The sequence below is a fragment of the Mesoplodon mirus genome (genome assembly GCF_964341445.2).
Source record: "Mesoplodon mirus genome assembly, chromosome: 15".
Taxonomy (NCBI): Eukaryota; Metazoa; Chordata; class Mammalia; order Artiodactyla; family Ziphiidae; genus Mesoplodon; species Mesoplodon mirus.
The window spans coordinates 32,888,359-32,905,719 of NC_138991.1; the positions used below are offsets into that span (position 1 = coordinate 32,888,359).

General features: G+C 46.8%; 1 protein-coding gene across 11 annotated transcripts in view; it reads left to right on the top strand.

The window, feature by feature from the left end:
• TRRAP (transformation/transcription domain associated protein) overlaps nt 1–17,050 on the top strand; it is a 111,858-nt gene extending 94,808 nt beyond the window's left edge. For all 11 annotated transcript variants that reach the window (XM_082643776.1, XM_082643766.1, XM_082643773.1 and 8 more), the window contains 6 exons: nt 1,114–1,339; nt 2,185–2,402; nt 3,696–3,880; nt 13,779–13,982; nt 14,067–14,261; nt 16,033–17,050. In XM_082643776.1, coding sequence (XP_082499902.1) covers nt 1,114–1,339; nt 2,185–2,402; nt 3,696–3,880; nt 13,779–13,982; nt 14,067–14,261; nt 16,033–16,317 — 1,313 coding nt within the window. In that variant the 3' untranslated portion in view covers nt 16,318–17,050. The remainder of the gene's footprint in view (nt 1–1,113; nt 1,340–2,184; nt 2,403–3,695; nt 3,881–13,778; nt 13,983–14,066; nt 14,262–16,032) is intronic.
• The last annotated feature ends 311 nt before the right edge of the window (nt 17,051–17,361 follow it).

Here is a 17,361-nt window from a genome sequence, read left to right on the forward strand (position 1 = left end):
GCAGCTTGGTCACGGTGCTGGTTTGGCGCTCCCTACATGACATCTCACGGAGACACACGTGCACGCGTGCACACACACAGGACACGTATCTGAATCAGCCTTGGGGGTTATGCCAATGCCTTGGTTTCAGAAAGCGGTGTGTGGCCCTCCCTGTACATTTCTTTGCACTCCTGTGAATCTATATTCATTTCAAAATAAAAGTTAACAAAAAGTAACAAACAAAAATCCATTACACGAATGTCAGGCCCGAGCTTGGTAACACCTTCCTGATCCAGAGCTGAGAAGGAGCAGCCCCTGTGTGCAGCTGCCTGCGTCCTGGCTGGGTGGCCTCTGCCGTAGCTCTGCTGGGGAGCCTGGGTGGAAACCTGCCGCCTCGTGTTGGTGCATGGGGACCTCTCCAGCCACCTGCTCGTGTGAAGTCATGCTAGAGTTAAAGGGAAACCAGAGAAATGCTGTGAAAAAAAACCCCACACAATAAAAGTACATTGACTTTCAGGGGCTTCCCTGGTGGCACAGTGGTTAAGAATCCGCCTGCCAATGCAGGGGACACGGGTTCGAGCCCTGGTCCGGGAAGATCCCACATGCCGCGGAGCAACTAAGCCTGTGCGCCACAACTACTGAGCCTGTGTGCCACAACTACTGAAGCCCACGCGTCTGGAGCCCATGCTCCACAACAAGAGAAGCCACTGCAATGAGAAACCCGTGCACTGTGACAAAGAGTAGCCCCTGCTTGCCGCAACTAGAGAAAGCCTGTGTGCAGCAACGAAGACCCAACACATCCAAAAATAAATAAATTTTTTTTTTTTAAGTACATTGACTTTCATAAAACTGATGACCCTGTACACAGTTGAGGTCACGTGTGGGCGTGATGATTAGAACTGCTGGAGTAGCCACGTGCTGTGCTGAGGGCCTTAACACGTGCTACCTTGTTTAACTTAATCCTTGAGGGTCCATGCTATTTATATCCGTCCTGTGACTTACAGTGCTTTGCTGCAGACTAGATGTGAGATGTGTCTGTTTCCTACCTGGGAGGTGCTTGAGCTGTGGTTTTTGTAGTGAATTAGAAATAGCCCAAATGACTAAAAATGTTTCTAATCATATTTTATTTTGCAGATTTTGACTTCAGTGTTCCAGGTTCCATGAAGCTTCATAATCTTATTTCTAAACTGAAAAAGTGGATCAAAATTCTGGAGGCTAAAACCAAGCAACTTCCAAAATTCTTCCTCATAGAAGAAAAGTGCCGGTTTTTGAGCAATTTCTCAGCGCAGACAGCTGAGGTAGAAATTCCTGGGGAATTTCTGATGCCAAAGCCGACACATTACTACATCAAGATCGCTCGGTGAGTGAACCTGACCTGGCCTGGGATCACCAAAACCTTCCCCAGCAGACCCCCAGGCAGACCTGGCCAGCGGGTCACACTGTAATTCCCTCCCCTCTGCACTCCTTCCCCCAAAACGGGAGAGGACACAGTGTTGCTCCGGGATATGAGTACCTTTAAAGGGTCTGGTCTAACCACTGGGTTCAGTGTCTTGTTTGAGTCAAGCTTGTGTTTGCTCTCAAAAGAACCCTTTCTGAATCCCCACGGAACTTGACAAAGTATAGTTTCGCAGTCTTCTGTAAACTCTTAAAGCACAGGATTCAAAAGAATCAGACAATGGTCAAATTTACCAGAGCGAAGCAAGTTGCATCTTATTTAAAATGTAAAGTGAGCTGTGAAGGGGCGACCCTTAATGGCCAGGTATTTCCTCCAAACCTGACCCGTCCTGGCCACCTCCTCCCCCTCCTGCCGTCAGCGTGCTCGGGCCCACAGCCCACGCTCGCTCCTCGGGCACCTGGTCCTCTGCCCCAGCGCCAGCCATTGGGGCCCGCGCTCTTGTGGCTGCTGGACTCCTGGGCCAGTTAGCACCCGTCTCTGGCTGCTGAGGCTGGACCCTCGGCGTTCCTGTTTGAAACTTCCAGCATCGCCTTCTCTTCCTCCTCTCGTTTTCCCTCCGATACTGTGGCACGACCTGTACCTTGTCGCAGTGAGGTGGGGTGTAAATGACAAACCACTGCTGTCGTACAGTCTGTTTTCCAGGACGGTTCTGGCAGCCGCTTCTGTAGAGCTCCATTTTCTTCTCAAAGGAAAGGCTTGGAAGTTGGGGTTCAGGGCGTTGGTGTCTGATTGTCCACTCCTCCCGGCAGGTTTATGCCCCGGGTGGAGATTGTGCAGAAGCACAACACGGCAGCCAGGAGGCTGTACATCCGCGGGCACAACGGAAAGATCTACCCATACCTGGTCATGAATGATGCCTGCCTGACGGAGTCGCGGCGGGAGGAGCGCGTGCTGCAGCTGCTCCGCCTGCTCAACCCCTGCTTGGAAAAGAGGAAGGAAACCACCAAGAGGCACTTATTCTTCACAGGTACGAGCGCTGCCCAGGGGCTGCATGGCGACACCCAGCACCCTGTGCCATCTGTGTCAGCAACTGCGAGTCTCTGAGCCCCACCAGGAGGGGGCAGGCCGTAGGCTGAGGGCTGGTGCCCGCATGGGCCCTGCTCCTGGAGGGAGGGGACACCTCCACCCCTGGGGCCTGAGGCTCCTCCCCGCAGGACGGGCACCCAACGAGGACTTGTCTGGAGAAGGATGCCCCGGGCCCATGCACACGGCCCTCCTCACTTCCCCAGGAATCTTCCCAGGCTCTGGCGACGCCCAGCTGAGCAGAGGGCTTGTTGGGCGTGTGCTCACGGCACATGGCAGTTTTTAAGTGCAGTCTTGGACCTGCTCCGGGACACAGCCTGCAGTGTGTGGGCACCGCCTGAGGTGCTGCCTGGGAGTCAAGGAGCCCCGGGCAGGTCACAGAAATCTCAGGCAGGCAGCAACCAGCAACCTCGAGTGAGGTCCTCCCAGAACCAAGTTGTTGTGGGTGAATCGTGAGCCTGTAGTAAGGGGTGTAGATGACCTGCCTGTAATCCCACCCAGAGGAGGGAACTATTGGTACACTTCAGCATTAATCCCCAGTTCAGGAGCCCACTGCAACGCATATTATCTGGTCCTGTATGGAACTTTCTTCTGCTAACTAAGTTGTGATCCAGCCTATTCTGACCTAAAATCTCTTGCCCTTAAGTTCAACATCCCCAAAATAAGAAGTATATTAAAAAAAAATAGGTCTGTAGAAAGCTGTGTGCGTTTTCACATGTATGTAACGTGATCTACCGTGTTGGTCCCAGCTGTGCTAGTTGGTTGTTCTTTACTGCTTCCAAAGAAACAAGCTCCTGGTTAGTTCCAGGTGGTGGTCCATGTACGTCCCCTGGAGTCCTGTAGGAATTTCTTCATGGGTCGAAGCCATGGCAGCGGGCCAGTGGCCATGCTTTCTTTAACTGGCGTTAGATTGAATCAACTCTCAATTAGAAGTCAGAGGCGTCGTGTGCCCGCCGCCCCCCCGCAGGCCAGCAGACTCGGCTCAGAGCTGCGCCGCTTAGCTCCAGAGCACTTGGCGGCACAGCCTCCTTGTTCTTCTCGTGAGGTTGCCTAGTGAGGCCTTCCTGGTCACCTGTGCCATAAACGCAGGTCACGGGCCTGCTAGACGGAGCCTCAGGCCGTGGGCTGAGGCCACCGTGCCGTGTGACCAGGCTCTCCCAGCTTCACCCTCGCCTCTGCCCCAGCGCTGGCCTGTGGGCCCCACTCTCATCTGCCCATCTCTCCCCTCTCTCCTCAGTCCCGCGCGTGGTGGCCGTGTCCCCGCAGATGCGCCTGGTGGAGGACAACCCATCCTCACTCTCCCTGGTGGAGATCTACAAGCAGCGCTGTGCCAAGAAGGGCATCGAGCACGACAACCCCATCTCCCGCTACTACGACCGCCTGGCCACCGTGCAGGCGCGCGGGACGCAGGCCAGCCACCAGGTGCGGGGGCACCGGGGCCGGGGCTGGGCAGGGGGTCCAGTTGGACTGGTGAGGTGGCCGTGGGCCTTGGTGAAGGGGCATTTGCCGCAGACCATTTGTTGTAACAGGACAGAGAGGTACGTTTCAACCTTGCAGAGCCTCGTAGTCCTTTACCTGCACTTGCAGAGAGGCCCAGATATCAGAATTTTAAAATAACTTTATGGCAGGTTCATTTGGCCAACAAACCAGGTCTAGGTGATGGGAGGCTGTCTCCCCACATAGTGTTCACATTTGTCTGGTTTGCTGCAAGGCCTTAAGGTACCACACAGTCTTTGTACCACATGTACATTCTAAAATACAGAAAGTGGGGAACCCTGAAACACGTCAGGCCGGCTGTTTTTGTCGCCTAGGGTGGCAGCACAGTGCCCCCCGCCGAGTCCTGGACAGCTCTCGGCTGCACCCGTCAGGTGGACGAAGGTCCCTCTCCATCTGCAGGTTCCTGCCCTTGATGGATAGCAGGGCAGGGGTGGCCCCTGGATGAGAAGGTTTTATCCAGAATTGTCTGCGTCACCAAAATGCAGCACTTTGGGCCGTTCTCTGGATGCCTCTGGCGTCCTTCCTGTGTTTCCCGAGAGGGCCTCACGGTTTCTAGGAGAGACACCCCAGAGCTGGAAGCTGTGACTTGCCTCTGTTCTCCCGGGGACTGGTCTACATTAATCTGGGTCCCAGAGGCCTTGGTTTAGGTGGATGGAGCCCACAGGTGCTCGTTTCACCCACCGCGGCAGTGCTCAGGGCACAGGGTCTTGTGTAAGCCTCCACCTTCTTGCCAGTTAGGCAGGTGGGATCCCTCTGTTCTGGTTGGCCTCTGTGGAGCATGGGCAGTTTTGGGGTGTTTGTGGGAGATGAATGGATTGGATTCTTCAGGCTGCATGTACCTTTGACAGTGTGGAAGCCAGCACCTCCCATCTGCAAATACACAGCTACCTCAGAATGCCCTGTCGCTTTGTAAAGATGGAGCTGATGACTGGTCCAGCGTAGAAACAGTGCTAGGGTCCTGCTGGGCCAGCTGGAGATGCTGACAATACAAATAATCCCAGCTTGGTTCCCTCTTCTTAGTCTTTGTCCCCTAGTTTGTTTTGTTATTAACTCTGCTGCTTCATCCTTTGCAGTTTTTTATAACACCTTTGGGTATTATAATTGGGATATTATTCACATGCCATAAAATTTCCCCTTTAAGATGTACGATTTAATGTTTTCAGTATTCACAGAGTTAGTCATCACCACTATCTATCTTTGAAACATTTCATCACCCGAAAAAAACTTCATACCTGTTACTAGTCACTCCCTATTCTTCTCTGTCCCCACCCCTGGTGACCACAGATCTTTCGTCTCTGTGAATTTGCTTATTCTGGATGCATCATGTGATCGGAATCATACAACATGTGGTCTTCAATGTCTGGCTTCTTTCATTGAGCATGTTCTCAAGGTTATCTGTTTTGTAGCATGTGTCAGTAGTTTGTTTCTTTTTATTGCTGATTATTCCCTTGTATAAATATAACACATTTAATTTATCTGTTCATGAGTTGATAGACTTTAGCTTGTTTATACTGTTATGATTAATGCTGCTGTGAACATTTGTGTACATGTTTTTGTGTGGGCCTGTGTTTTCATTTCTCTTGGATATATACCTAGGAGTAGAATTGCTGGGTTATATGGTAGCTCTTATGTTTAACATTCTGATGAACTGCCAAACTGTTTTCCAAAGTGACCGCAATATATGAGGGTTCTAATTTCTCCAGTCTTGCCAGTGCTTAGTATTGTCTGTCTTTTTGATTATAGCCATCCTAGTGGGTGTGAAGTGCTAGCTCATTTTGGTTGATAACCAGTGATGCTGCGTATTTTTTCATTTGCTAATTGGCTCTTTGTGTATTTTCTTTGGAGAAAAGTCTGTTCGGGTCCTTTGCTTGTTTTTAAATTGGGTGATTTGTCTTTTTATTGTTGATTCTAAGAATTCTTCATATGTTCTGGGTGTAAGTGACTTGATACAGGTGACTTCACCTTCTTGGCTGTGTATCGGCCATGTTGTCCTGCTTCTTTTCATGCCTCATAATTTTCTGTTGAAAACTGGATGTTTCGGATAATATAATGTGGCAACTCTAGAAATCACATCCTTCCCCCCAAGGTTCGTTGTTGTTGCTGTTTGTTCGTTTTAGTGACTTTCCTGGGCTAATTCTCTCCAGGATGCCATTGAGGAATATCCAAAACCAAACTCATCAACTCTCCCTAGAGGACCTGACCACTCCTCACACAAGTGCAGCCACTGAGGCATCTCCTCAGTTAGCCCAGCGGCCAGCCAGTGATTTACAGAGATATTCTTTTCTTTTTTTTTTTGAATTTTAAAATTGTATTTATTTTTTTATACAGCAGGTTCTTATTAGTTATCCATTTTATATATATTAGTATATATATGTCAATCCCAATCTCCCAATTCATCACACCACCACCCCCACCCCTGCCATTTTCCACCCTTGGTGTCCATACGTTTCTTCTCTACATCTGTGTCTCAATTTCTGCCCTGCATACCAGTTCATCTGTACCATTTTTCTAGGTTCCACATATATGCGTTAGTATACGATATTTGTTTTTCTCTTTCTGACTTACTTCACTCTGTATGACAATCTCTAGATTCATCCACATCTCTACAGATGACCCAATTTCGTTCCTTTTTATGGCTGAGTAATACTCCATTGTATGTATGTACCACATCTTCTTTATCCATTCGTCTGTCGATGGGAACTTAGGTCGCTTCCATGACCTGGCTATTGTAAATAGTGCTGCAATGAGCATTGGGGTGCGTGTGTCTTTTTGAATTATGGTTTTCTCTGGGTATATGCCCAGTAGTGGGATTCCTGGGTCATATGGTAGTTCTATGTTTAGTTTTTTAAGGAACCTCCATACTGTTCTCCATAGTGGCTGTATCAATTTACATTCCCACCAACAGTGCAAAAGGATTCCCTTTTCTCCACACCCTCTCCAGCATTTGTTGTTTGTAGACTTTCTGATGATGCCCATTCTAACTGGTGTGAGGTGATACCTCATTGTAGTTTTGATTTGCATTTCTCTAATAATTAGTGATGTTGAGCAGCTTTTCATGTGCTTCTTGGCCATCTGTATGTCTTCTTTGGAGAAATGTCTATTTAGGTCTTCTGCCCATTTTTGGATTGGGTTGTTTGTTTTTTTTAACATTGAGCTGCATGAGCTGTTTATATATTTTGGAGATTAATCCTTTGTCCATTGATTTGTTTGCAAATATTTTCTCCCATTCTGAGGGTTGTCTTTTCGTCTTGTTTGTGGTTTCCTTTGCTATGCAAAAGCTTTTAAGTTTCATTAGGTCCCATTTGTTTATTTTTGGTTTTATTTCCATTACTCTAGGAGGTGGATCAAAAAAGATCTTGCTGTGATTTATGTCAAAGAGTGTTCGTCCTATGTTTTCCTCTAAGAGTTTTATAGTGTCCGGCCTTACGTTTAGGTCTGTAATCCATTCTGAGTTTATTTTTGTGTATGATGTTAGGGAGTGTTCTAATTTCATTCTTTTACATGTAGCTGTCCAGTTTTCCCAGCACCACTTATTGAAGAGGCTGTCTTTTCTCCATTGTATATCGTTGCCTCCTTTCTCATAGATTAGTTGATCATGGGTGTGTGGGTTTATCTCTGGGCTTTCTGTCTTGTTCCATTGATCTATTTTTCTGTTTTTGTGCCAGTTCCATATTGTCTTGATTACTGTAGCTTTGTAGTATAGTCTGAAGTCAGGGAGTCTTGATTGCTCCAGCTCTGCTTTTTTCCCTCAAGACTGCTTTGGCTATTCAGGGTCTTTTGTGTCTCCATACAAATTTTAAGATTTTTTGTTCTAGTTCTGTAAAAAAATGCCATTGGTAATTTGATAGGGAGTGCATTGAACCTGTAGATTGCTTTGGGTAGTATAGTCATTTTTGTAATATTGATTCTTCCAATCCAAGAACATGGTATATCTCTCCATCTGTTGGTATCATCTTTAATTTCTTTCATCAGTGTCTTCTAGTTTTCTGCATACAGGTCTTTTGTCTCCCTAGGTAGGTTTATTCCTGGGTATTTTATTCTTTTTGTTGCAATGGTAAATGGGAGTGTTTCCTTAATTTCTCTTTCAGATTTTTCATCATTAGTGTATAGGAATGCAAGAGGTTTCTGTTCATTAATTTTCTATCCTGCAACTTTACCAACTTGATTGATTAGCTCTAGTAGTTTTCTGGTGGCATTTTTAGGATTCTCTATGTTATAGTATCATGTCATCTGCAAACGGTGACAGTTTTACTTCTTCTTTTCCAATTTGTATTCCTTTTATTATTTTTTCTTCTCTGATTGCCATGGCTAGGACTTCCAAAACTATTTTGAATAATAGTGTTGAGAGTGGACATCTTTGTCTTATTCCTGATCTTAGAGGAAATGCTTTCAGTTTTTCACCATTGAGAATGATGTTTGCTGTGGGTTTGTCATATATGGCCTTTATTATGTTGAGGTAGGTTCCCTCTATGCCCACTTTCTAGAGAGTTTTTATCATAAATGGGTATTGAATTTTGTCAAAAGCTTTTTCTGCATCTATTGAGATGATCATATGGTTTTTATTCTTCAATTTGTTAATATGGTGTATCACATTGATTGATTTGCATATATTGAAGAATCCTTGCATCCCTGTGATAAATCCCACTTGATCATGGTGTGTGATCCTTTTAATGTGTTGTTGGATTCTGTTTGCTAGTATTTTATAGAGGATTTTTTCATCTATATTCATCAGTGATATTGGTCTGCAGTTTTCTTTTTTTGTAGTATCTTTGTCTCGTTTTGGTATCAGGGGGTTGGTGGCCTTGTAGAATGAGTTTGGGAGTGTTCCTTCCTCTGCAATTTTTTGGAAGAATTTGAGAAGAATGGGTGTTAGCTCTTCTCTAGATGTTTGATAGAATTCACTTGTGAAGTCTTCTGGTCCTGGACTTTTGTTTGTTGGAAGATTTTTAATCACAGTTTCAATTTCACTACTTGTGATTGGTCTGTTCCTATTTTCTCTTTCTTCCTGGTTCAGTCTTGGAAGGTTATACCTTTCTAAGAAGTTGTCCATTTCTTCCAGGTTGTCCATTTTATTGGCATAGAGCTGCTTGTAGTAGTCTCTTCGGATGCTTTGTATTTCTGTTGTGTCTGTTGTAACTTCTCCTTTTTCATTTCTAATTTTATTGATTTGAGTCCTCTCCCTCTTTTTCTTTTTTTTTTTTGTTTTTTTTTTTTTGGTGGTACACGGGCCTCTCACTGTTGTGGCCTCTCCCGTTGTGGAGCACAGGCTCCGGACGCACAGGCTCAGCGGCCATGGCTCACGGGCCCAACTGCTCCGTGGCATGTGGGATCTTCCCGGACTGGGACACGAACCCACGTCCCCTGCATCGGCAGGCGGACTCTCAACCACTGCGCCACCAGGGAAGCCCATCCCTCTTTTTCTTGATGAGTCTGGCTAATGGTTTATCAATTTTGTTTATCTTCTCAAAGAACCAGCTTTTAGTTTTATTGATCTTTGCTATTGTTTTCTTTGTTTCTATTTATTTCTGCTCTGATCTTATGATTTCTTTCCTTCTGCTAACTTTGGGTTTTGTTTGTTCTTTCTCTAGTTCTTCAGGTGTAAGGTTAGATTGTTTATTTGCAGTTTTTCTTGATTCTTGAGGTAGACTTGTATAGCTATAAACTTCCCTCTTAGAGCTGCTTTTGCTGCATCCCATAGGTTTTGGATCATCGTGTTTTCATTGTCATTTGTCTGTATTTTTTGATTTCTTCAGTGATCTCTTGGTTATTTAGTAACATATTGTTTAGCCTCCATGTGTTTGTGTTTTTTACGTGTTTTTCCTTGTAATTCATTTCTAATCTCATAGCATTGTGGTCAGAAAAGACGCTTGATATGATTTCAGTTTTCTTAAATTTACTGAGGCTTGATTTGTGACCCAAGATGTGATCTATCCTGGAGAATGTTCCATGTGCACTTGAGAAGAAAGTGTAATCTGTTTTGGGATGGAATGTCCTATAAATATCAATTAAATCTATCTGGTCTATTGTGTCATTTGTAGCTTGTGTTTCCTTATTAATTTTCATTTTGGATGATCTGTCCATTGGTGTAAGTGAGGTGTTAAAGTCCCCCACTATTATTGTGTTACTGTCGATTTCCTCTCTTATAGCTGTTAGCAGTTGCCTTATGTATCGAGGTGCTCCTATGTTGGGTGCATATATATTTATAATTGTTATATCTTCTTCTTGGATTGATCCCTTGATCATTATGTAGTGTCCTTTCTTGTCTCTTGTAACATTCTTTATTTTAAAGTCTATTTTATCTGATATGAGTATTGCTACTCCAGCTTTCTTTTGATTTCCATTTGCATGGAATATCTTTTTCCATCCCCTCACTTTCAGTCTGAATGTGTCCCTAGGTCTGAAGTGGGTCTCTTGTAGACAGCATATATATGGGTCTTGTTTTTGTATCCATTCAGCAAGCCTGTGTCTTTTGGTTGGAGCATTTAATCCATTCACATTTAAGGTAATTATCGATATGTATGTTCCTATTACCATTTTCTTAATTGTTTTGGGTTTGTTTTTGTAGGTCCTTTTCTTCTCTTGTTTTTCCCACTTAGAGAAGTTCCTTTAGCATTTGTTGTAGAGCTGGTTTGGTGGTGCTGAATTCTCTTAGCTTTTGCTTGTCTGTAAAGCTTTTGATGGCTCCATCGAATCTGAATGAGATCCTTGCTGGGTAGAGTAATCTTGGTTGTAGGTTCTTCCCTTTCATCACTTTAAGTATATCATGACACTCCCTTCTGGCTTGTAGAGTTTTTGCTGAGAAATCAGATGTTAACCTTATGGGAGTTCCCTTGTATGTTATTTGTCGTTTTTCCCTTGCTGCTTTCAATAATTTTTCTTTGTCTTTAATTTTTGCCAATTTGATTACTATGTGTCTCAGTGTGTTTCTGCTTGGGTTTATCCTGTATGGGACTCTCTGTGTTTCCTGCACTTGGGCGGCTATTTCCTTTCCCATGTTAGGGAAGTTTTCGACTGTAATCTCTTCAAATATTTTCTCAGGTCCTTTCTCTCTCTCTTCTCCTTCTGGGACCCCTGTAATGCGAATATTGTTGGGTTTAATGTTGTCCCAGAGGTCTCTTAGGCTGTCTTCATTTCTTTTCATTCTTTTTTCTTTAGTCTGTTCCATAGCAGTGAATTCCACCATTCTGTCTTCCAGGTCACTTATCCGTTCTTCTGCCTCAGTTATTCTATTATTGATTCCTTCTAGTGTAGTTTTCATTTCAGTTATTGTATTGTTTATCTCTGTTTGTTTGTTCTTTAATTCTTCTAGGTCTTTGTTAAACATTTCTTGCATCTTCTTGATCTTTGCCTCCATTCTTTTTCCGAGGTCCTGGATCATCTTCACTATCATTATTCTGAATTCTTTCTCTGGAAGGTTGCCTATCTCCACTTCATTTAGTTGGTTTTCTGGCGTCTTATCTTTTTCCTTCATCTCATACATAGCCCTCTGCCTTTTCATATTGTCTATCTTTCTGTGAATGTGTTTTTTGTTCCACAGGCTGCAGGATTGTAGTTCTTCTTGCTTCTGCTGTCTGACCTCTGGTGGATGAGGCTATCTAAGAGGCTTGTGCAAGTTTCCTGATGGGAGGGACTGGTGGTGGGTAGAGCTGGCTGTTGCTCTGGTGGGCTGAGCTCAATTAAACTTTAATCCCCTTGTCTGTTGATGGGTGGGGCTGTGTTCCCTCCCTGTTGTTTGTTTGGCTTGAGGCGACCCAACACTGGAGCCTACCCGGGTGGGGCTAATGGCAGACTCTGGGAGGGTTTCACGCCAAGGAGTACTTCCCAGAACTTCTGCTGCCAGTGTCCTTGTCCTCACAGTGAGACACAGTCACCCCCCACCTCTGCAGGAGACCCTCCAACACTAGCAGGTAGGTCTGGTTCAGTCTCCTATGGGGTCACTGCTCCTTCCCCTGGGTCCTGATGCACACATTGCTTTGTGTGTGCTCTCCAAGAGTGGAGTCTCTGTTTCCCCAGTCCTGTCAAAGTCCTGCAATCAAATCCTGCTAGCCTTCAAAGTCTGATTCTCTAGGAATTCCTCCTCCCGTTGCTGGACCCCAGGTTGGGAGGCCTGACATGGGTCTCAGAATCTTCACTCCAGTGGGTGGACTTCTGTGGTATGAGTGTTCTCCAGTTTGTGGGTCACCCACCCAGCAGTTACGGGATTTGATTTTATTGTGATTGCGCCCCTGCTACCGTCTCATTGTGGCTTCTCCTTTGTCTTTGGATGTGGGTATCTTTTCTGGTGAGTTCCAGTGTCTTCCTGTCAGTGATCGTTCAGCAGTTAGTTGTGATTCTGTTGCTCTCACAAGAGGGAGTGAGAGCACGTCCTTCTACTCTGCCGTCTTGAGCCAATCACATACAGAGATTTTCTTAAATGCCTTGAATCAATAAGTTTTCAGCCTTTTCTGCAGGCCCCTGTGTGTGTGTGTCTGTGTGTGTGTGGGCGGGGGGGCGGGTAGCTCACAACTCTGCCGTAGCCTTCACCGCCTGCTTGTGCAGAATCTCGCTGTCAACCAGAAGTGAGAGCGTGGACCTTCTGAGGTTTCTCATGAGCACGAGGCTGGCCTTCAGGGTTCCCAGGAATGTGGTGGAGCTTTTCAAAGCCCCCACATCGTCTCACTCCCCAGCTTGTCCCTGGTCTGGCCGCCCTCTTGTGTGCTCTGAGTTCAAACAGACGAGCCCAGTAAATGGGGTTTTTTTTCCAGAAGCTGCTGACAGGTCACCAGTGACCATCCTCTGGGGATCAGGCCTTTCTGGGGTCACCACACCGATTCTGCCCAGTCCAGTGGCTGTTAGCCTGCTTGTTTTTACAGCTGCCGAGGATGCAAGGCTGTTCGTTTTCAGGGTCACTGTGGAGCTGGGGAGGAAGGGATGGGAATAGGACAATTAAACTGCCACAAAGCTCACTGTTCTCACTAAGATTCAGCCTTCTTTTTCTTGAATAAAAGTTGCTCAGATTGTTGCAAACCTTTAATTTCCAGAGTTCTGGAAAAGTTTGTTTTGATGGTTTTTGCCAGTGTTCTCACTGCATTTATGGAGCGGTAGATTTTGGAAGTCCTCATTCTGCTATCTCAGAAGGGCTTCTTTCCATTTTGCTGATGAAATGAACAGAAACAATGCGTGATTGGAGGTCTGCATGGTTCTTGGTTGCTCACGGCCTGCGTACTAGTGGTTATTCAGAGCACGTGGGTGTGACTTAGCCCAGAAGAGACCTGTGTACCCTTACCAGTTGGTCTAACAGGAGCCAAATTAACTCAACGAACTCTTTTTGGAGACCATCTCTAAATATGTGATGTTTGAAGCAGTGTTGTGAGTCTTCCAGTGCAGAATTCAGTTTAAAGTGTTCTGTAACATCTAATCTCATTTTAGGACTAGCTCCTTCAGTTTATAAAACTCTTGTCTTTAATATTCTTGGTTACAAAGTATCCAACTATTCTTTTGATCTTCTGTTCATCGGCCTGGTATATTCTGTAGTTGGTGAGTTATAGTATTCAGCTAATTACCTAAATTCTTGGTGAAACAGATCATTACACATCATGCAGCTGAGGCTTTTATTCACAGAGCTCCATTGTTGCTTTGGGCATAAGACATGGAACCTTGGAGGGAAATTGGCCAATTTTGTGCATCCTCATGATTAGTCAAATGACACTGCATATGTATTTGTCAGCAAAGTTCACTCAAGTGGCGCTAAGCAAGAAAGAAATTACAGTATGAGAGTTTTCTTTTTGAAGGAAAAAAATAAGTGAATTAGATGGGAGAGTCATGGAGTGATGTGTCATTCCAGGTCCTTCGAGACATCCTTAAGGAAGTTCAGAGCAACATGGTGCCGCGCAGCATGCTTAAGGAGTGGGCTCTGCACACCTTCCCCAACGCCACCGACTACTGGACCTTCCGCAAGATGTTCACCATCCAGCTCGCGCTCATTGGCTTTGCAGAGTTCGTCCTGCATCTCAATAGGCTCAACCCCGAGATGCTGCAGATCGCTCAGGTAACCTGATGTGAGCAGCCAGCCCTCCTGTAGCATCTGCGTCCTACTGTTTAAGTTTCTAAAGCATCTCCTTCTGAACTTTAGGACACCGGCAAACTGAACGTGGCCTACTTTCGATTTGATATAAACGATGCAACCGGAGACTTAGATGCCAACCGTCCTGTCCCTTTTCGCCTCACACCCAACATTTCTGAGTTTCTGACCACCATCGGTGTCTCTGGCCCATTGACCGCATCCATGATCGCTGTCGCCCGGTGCTTCGCCCAGCCCAACTTCAAGGTAGGTAAGGGGTCGTCTTGTGAGGAGCACAGACTGGATAACTCTGCACGTGGTGGGCTCACAGGAGCCCCTGATCTGCAGACAAGGCAGGAGGAGGGAAGAGCTGTTGCTGCTGTGCATTCACAGTGCGTTCACTGGGGAAAAGGGGTTTAAAACGTTCTCTGTCCATGAGTGTTTAGGATGCTGAACCCAGTTTACAAAGAGCAATCTAGAAGCCTCTCTTGGATAATTTCCCCAGCTACTACCTCTGTGTGTCGGTTTTGTTTACTCCATTTTATAGCTACCTTCAGTTTCTCATTTTGCAAACCTTTCTGCTTAAGAGGGTAGGTGTGTCCGTGTTGGATGGCTCCTGTCTTACTGGGGCTACGGTGACAGGCCCTAAACAGACATGACACGTGAGGCAGAACCGCCCCCCCCCCCGTGAGAGGCCACGTGGCAGATGCCCTTGGCCATGCCAGGGCTGTGACACTCTGCACCCGGCGCTGTGCTCGGGGAGGACAGACAGGGATTCAAATCCAGCTCATTCTCACCCTGATCCTGTCTCTCCACAGTTGGGGACAGAACACAATTTACTTTATTTTTTCTTTTAATTTCTGAGACCAGCTGTACTACTATTTGTTTGTTTGTTGTTTTCCCAGATAAGCAGTTTGTGTCTAGAGAAGGCTTCAGACACCAGTTGCTGTCGCAAAACACTTACATAGAACAGGTTGTACGTTATGGAATAATCTCTTAACTGTCAACCAGAACTTTGTGCTCTTTTTAATCTTCGGTTGCACATGCCCATCAGTGTGGGCTGCTGCTGTGGGATATAGTGATGAGCTGTTATGAACATGAGTGAGAACAAAGAGCCCTACGGTTCCTTCTAGAGAAAGGAGTCTGCTCTAATGCAGGGAACAGCAGTGCACTTTATCCACTTTGGCTTAAGGCTTGAAATATGAAGTTCTCAGAACAATTGTTTCTATGCAATCAGGGTAATCCTTAGAGTGGCATTTAATTGAAAACTTTAGAAAGAGTGAAGAAGGCCCTCCATATATTAAAGACCTGTTACGACTTGGAAAAACACCGGGAGTTACTCTGCACAGTCTGAGCTGGTGTAGACAGGAGGGAACTGGGCCTTCTCCAAACTCTGGGCCCAAATGTAGTGACTGCCTTTACGTTAGGCTAATATAGAGACCATGCTGTGTGGGAATCTCCTTTAAAAACACATTCTGTTGGGGCCAAGTAACACAGAATAAAACCCTCAGCATGTCAGTCGAAGTTACTTTTAAGCAGCCCTGGGGCCTCACGAAGCTCCCGCGTCCTTTGATGGTGACGATGGGCTGAGGTCCCATGTTGTGGCTCAGGAGGACCTGTGCACGGTGTGTTTGTCGTGGGCACGCCATGTTGTCAGTGATGTCAGTGCCACCGCTGGCCTCTGGGTCCCCGGCCCTTCTCTTCCAGTCCCCTCTCCCGGGTGCTTCTCACCTTCCTGCTGCGGTCACCACCTCCCTCCCTGTGGACCCAGTTCCCACAGTTCCCTGACCCCAGGGGGAGCGGCAGGCACTGGCCCCTCCCTCCCTCCCCCTCCCTCTTTCCTCAGCTTAGAATCCACGGGGTGTCATCACGCGTGTCTGGCTGCGGTGACCCCACCAGCGTGCCTGTGGTGCCTGGCCCCGGGTGCTGAGGCTGATGGCCCGTCGGCCGCCATGGCTGAGCCCCCTCACTCACTGGGGAGCCGCCCTCGGGGCTGTTGTAGGTTAAGCGCGGACCGTCCTGTCCTCTCCCCTCCCAGGTGGACGGCATCCTGAAAACCGTGCTTCGGGACGAGATCATCGCTTGGCACAAAAAGACACAGGAGGACACGTCATCTCCTCTGTCAGCCGCCGGGCAGCCCGAGAACATGGACAGCCAGCAGCTGGTCTCCCTCGTCCAGAAGGCCGTCACGGCCATCATGACCCGCCTGCACAACCTTGCGCAGTTCGAGGGCGGGGAGAGCAAAGTGAACACCCTGGTGGCCGCCGCCAACAGCCTGGACAACCTGTGCCGCATGGATCCCGCCTGGCACCCCTGGCTGTGAGCTCGGCCGCGGTTGGCCGGGAGGGCGGTTGTTCCCCTCATAGTTGGAGGGGGATGAGCGTCAGGAAGGTGAGGCCATTCGAGGTGGGAGCTGGACTTACCCACAGCTTTTAAAGTAACCTTTAAAGAAGCCAGGATTCCCTGGTGGGGGATTTATGAATTCTTTTTTATTGAGTTCCTCCCTCCGTGTGAATGTACAGATTGAACTGTAGAAAACGCTTCTGTGTCGTCATTTTTAACTTTCAGAAGTTATACCTCCCAGGAGCTTCGTGCTTTTGTACAGAACTTTGTAACAAGTGTACAGAAGACCCACTTCGTTAGAGAACAGGAAATTATGAACAAACTGTGTTGGATTTTCTCTGAGCACAAACTTCTACGCTGTACATAACCAGCCTCGGGAGCCTCACTGAGCAGCCGACTGGATGGATGAGGCCCGGGGCCCCAAGGGCCGCCCACTCCCCCTGCGTTCGGAGTCGGATTCCTCTGGGGAAACAGAACTGGAGAGCTGGCAGTGAACCTTACTTTACCGGCTGGCTCTTTGGATGTCTTCTAGACATTTGCTGTCACTGTACTTGGAAAAAAGGAACACTTTTTCCTTCTTAATTTAGAAAGAAGCAACGAAGGTTTGTTCGTTAACTCCAGTCTGTTCACATTTTTATAAATATGAGCCTTGAGAATGTTCTATCTGAATTTGTACAGTGTGATTTTTTTAGAATAAATATTTTATAAAAGGATGAGTTGTTTCTGTGAGGTGTTCCCTCTGCCCCTCAGGGCCCCAGGCCAGCGCGGCCTATGCCCCATTGTGGTTCCACGGTGACGGTCACATGCGTCCAGGCAGGGTCTCAGCTGGGACTTGGGTCTGATCCACTCGGCGTGTGCTGTGATGCTGACCAGAAGTGCTGGTCCTGACTGATGGCGTCAGAGATGCCCAGGGATCTGGTCCCTTCAGCTGTGTTCGCGTGTTTCAGGGCTGCTGCTGTGTAACCTGTGTGTGAAGGGGAGACGCCCAGAGGCCTTATCCCGGACCTGCGTCCCCGACGGGGCT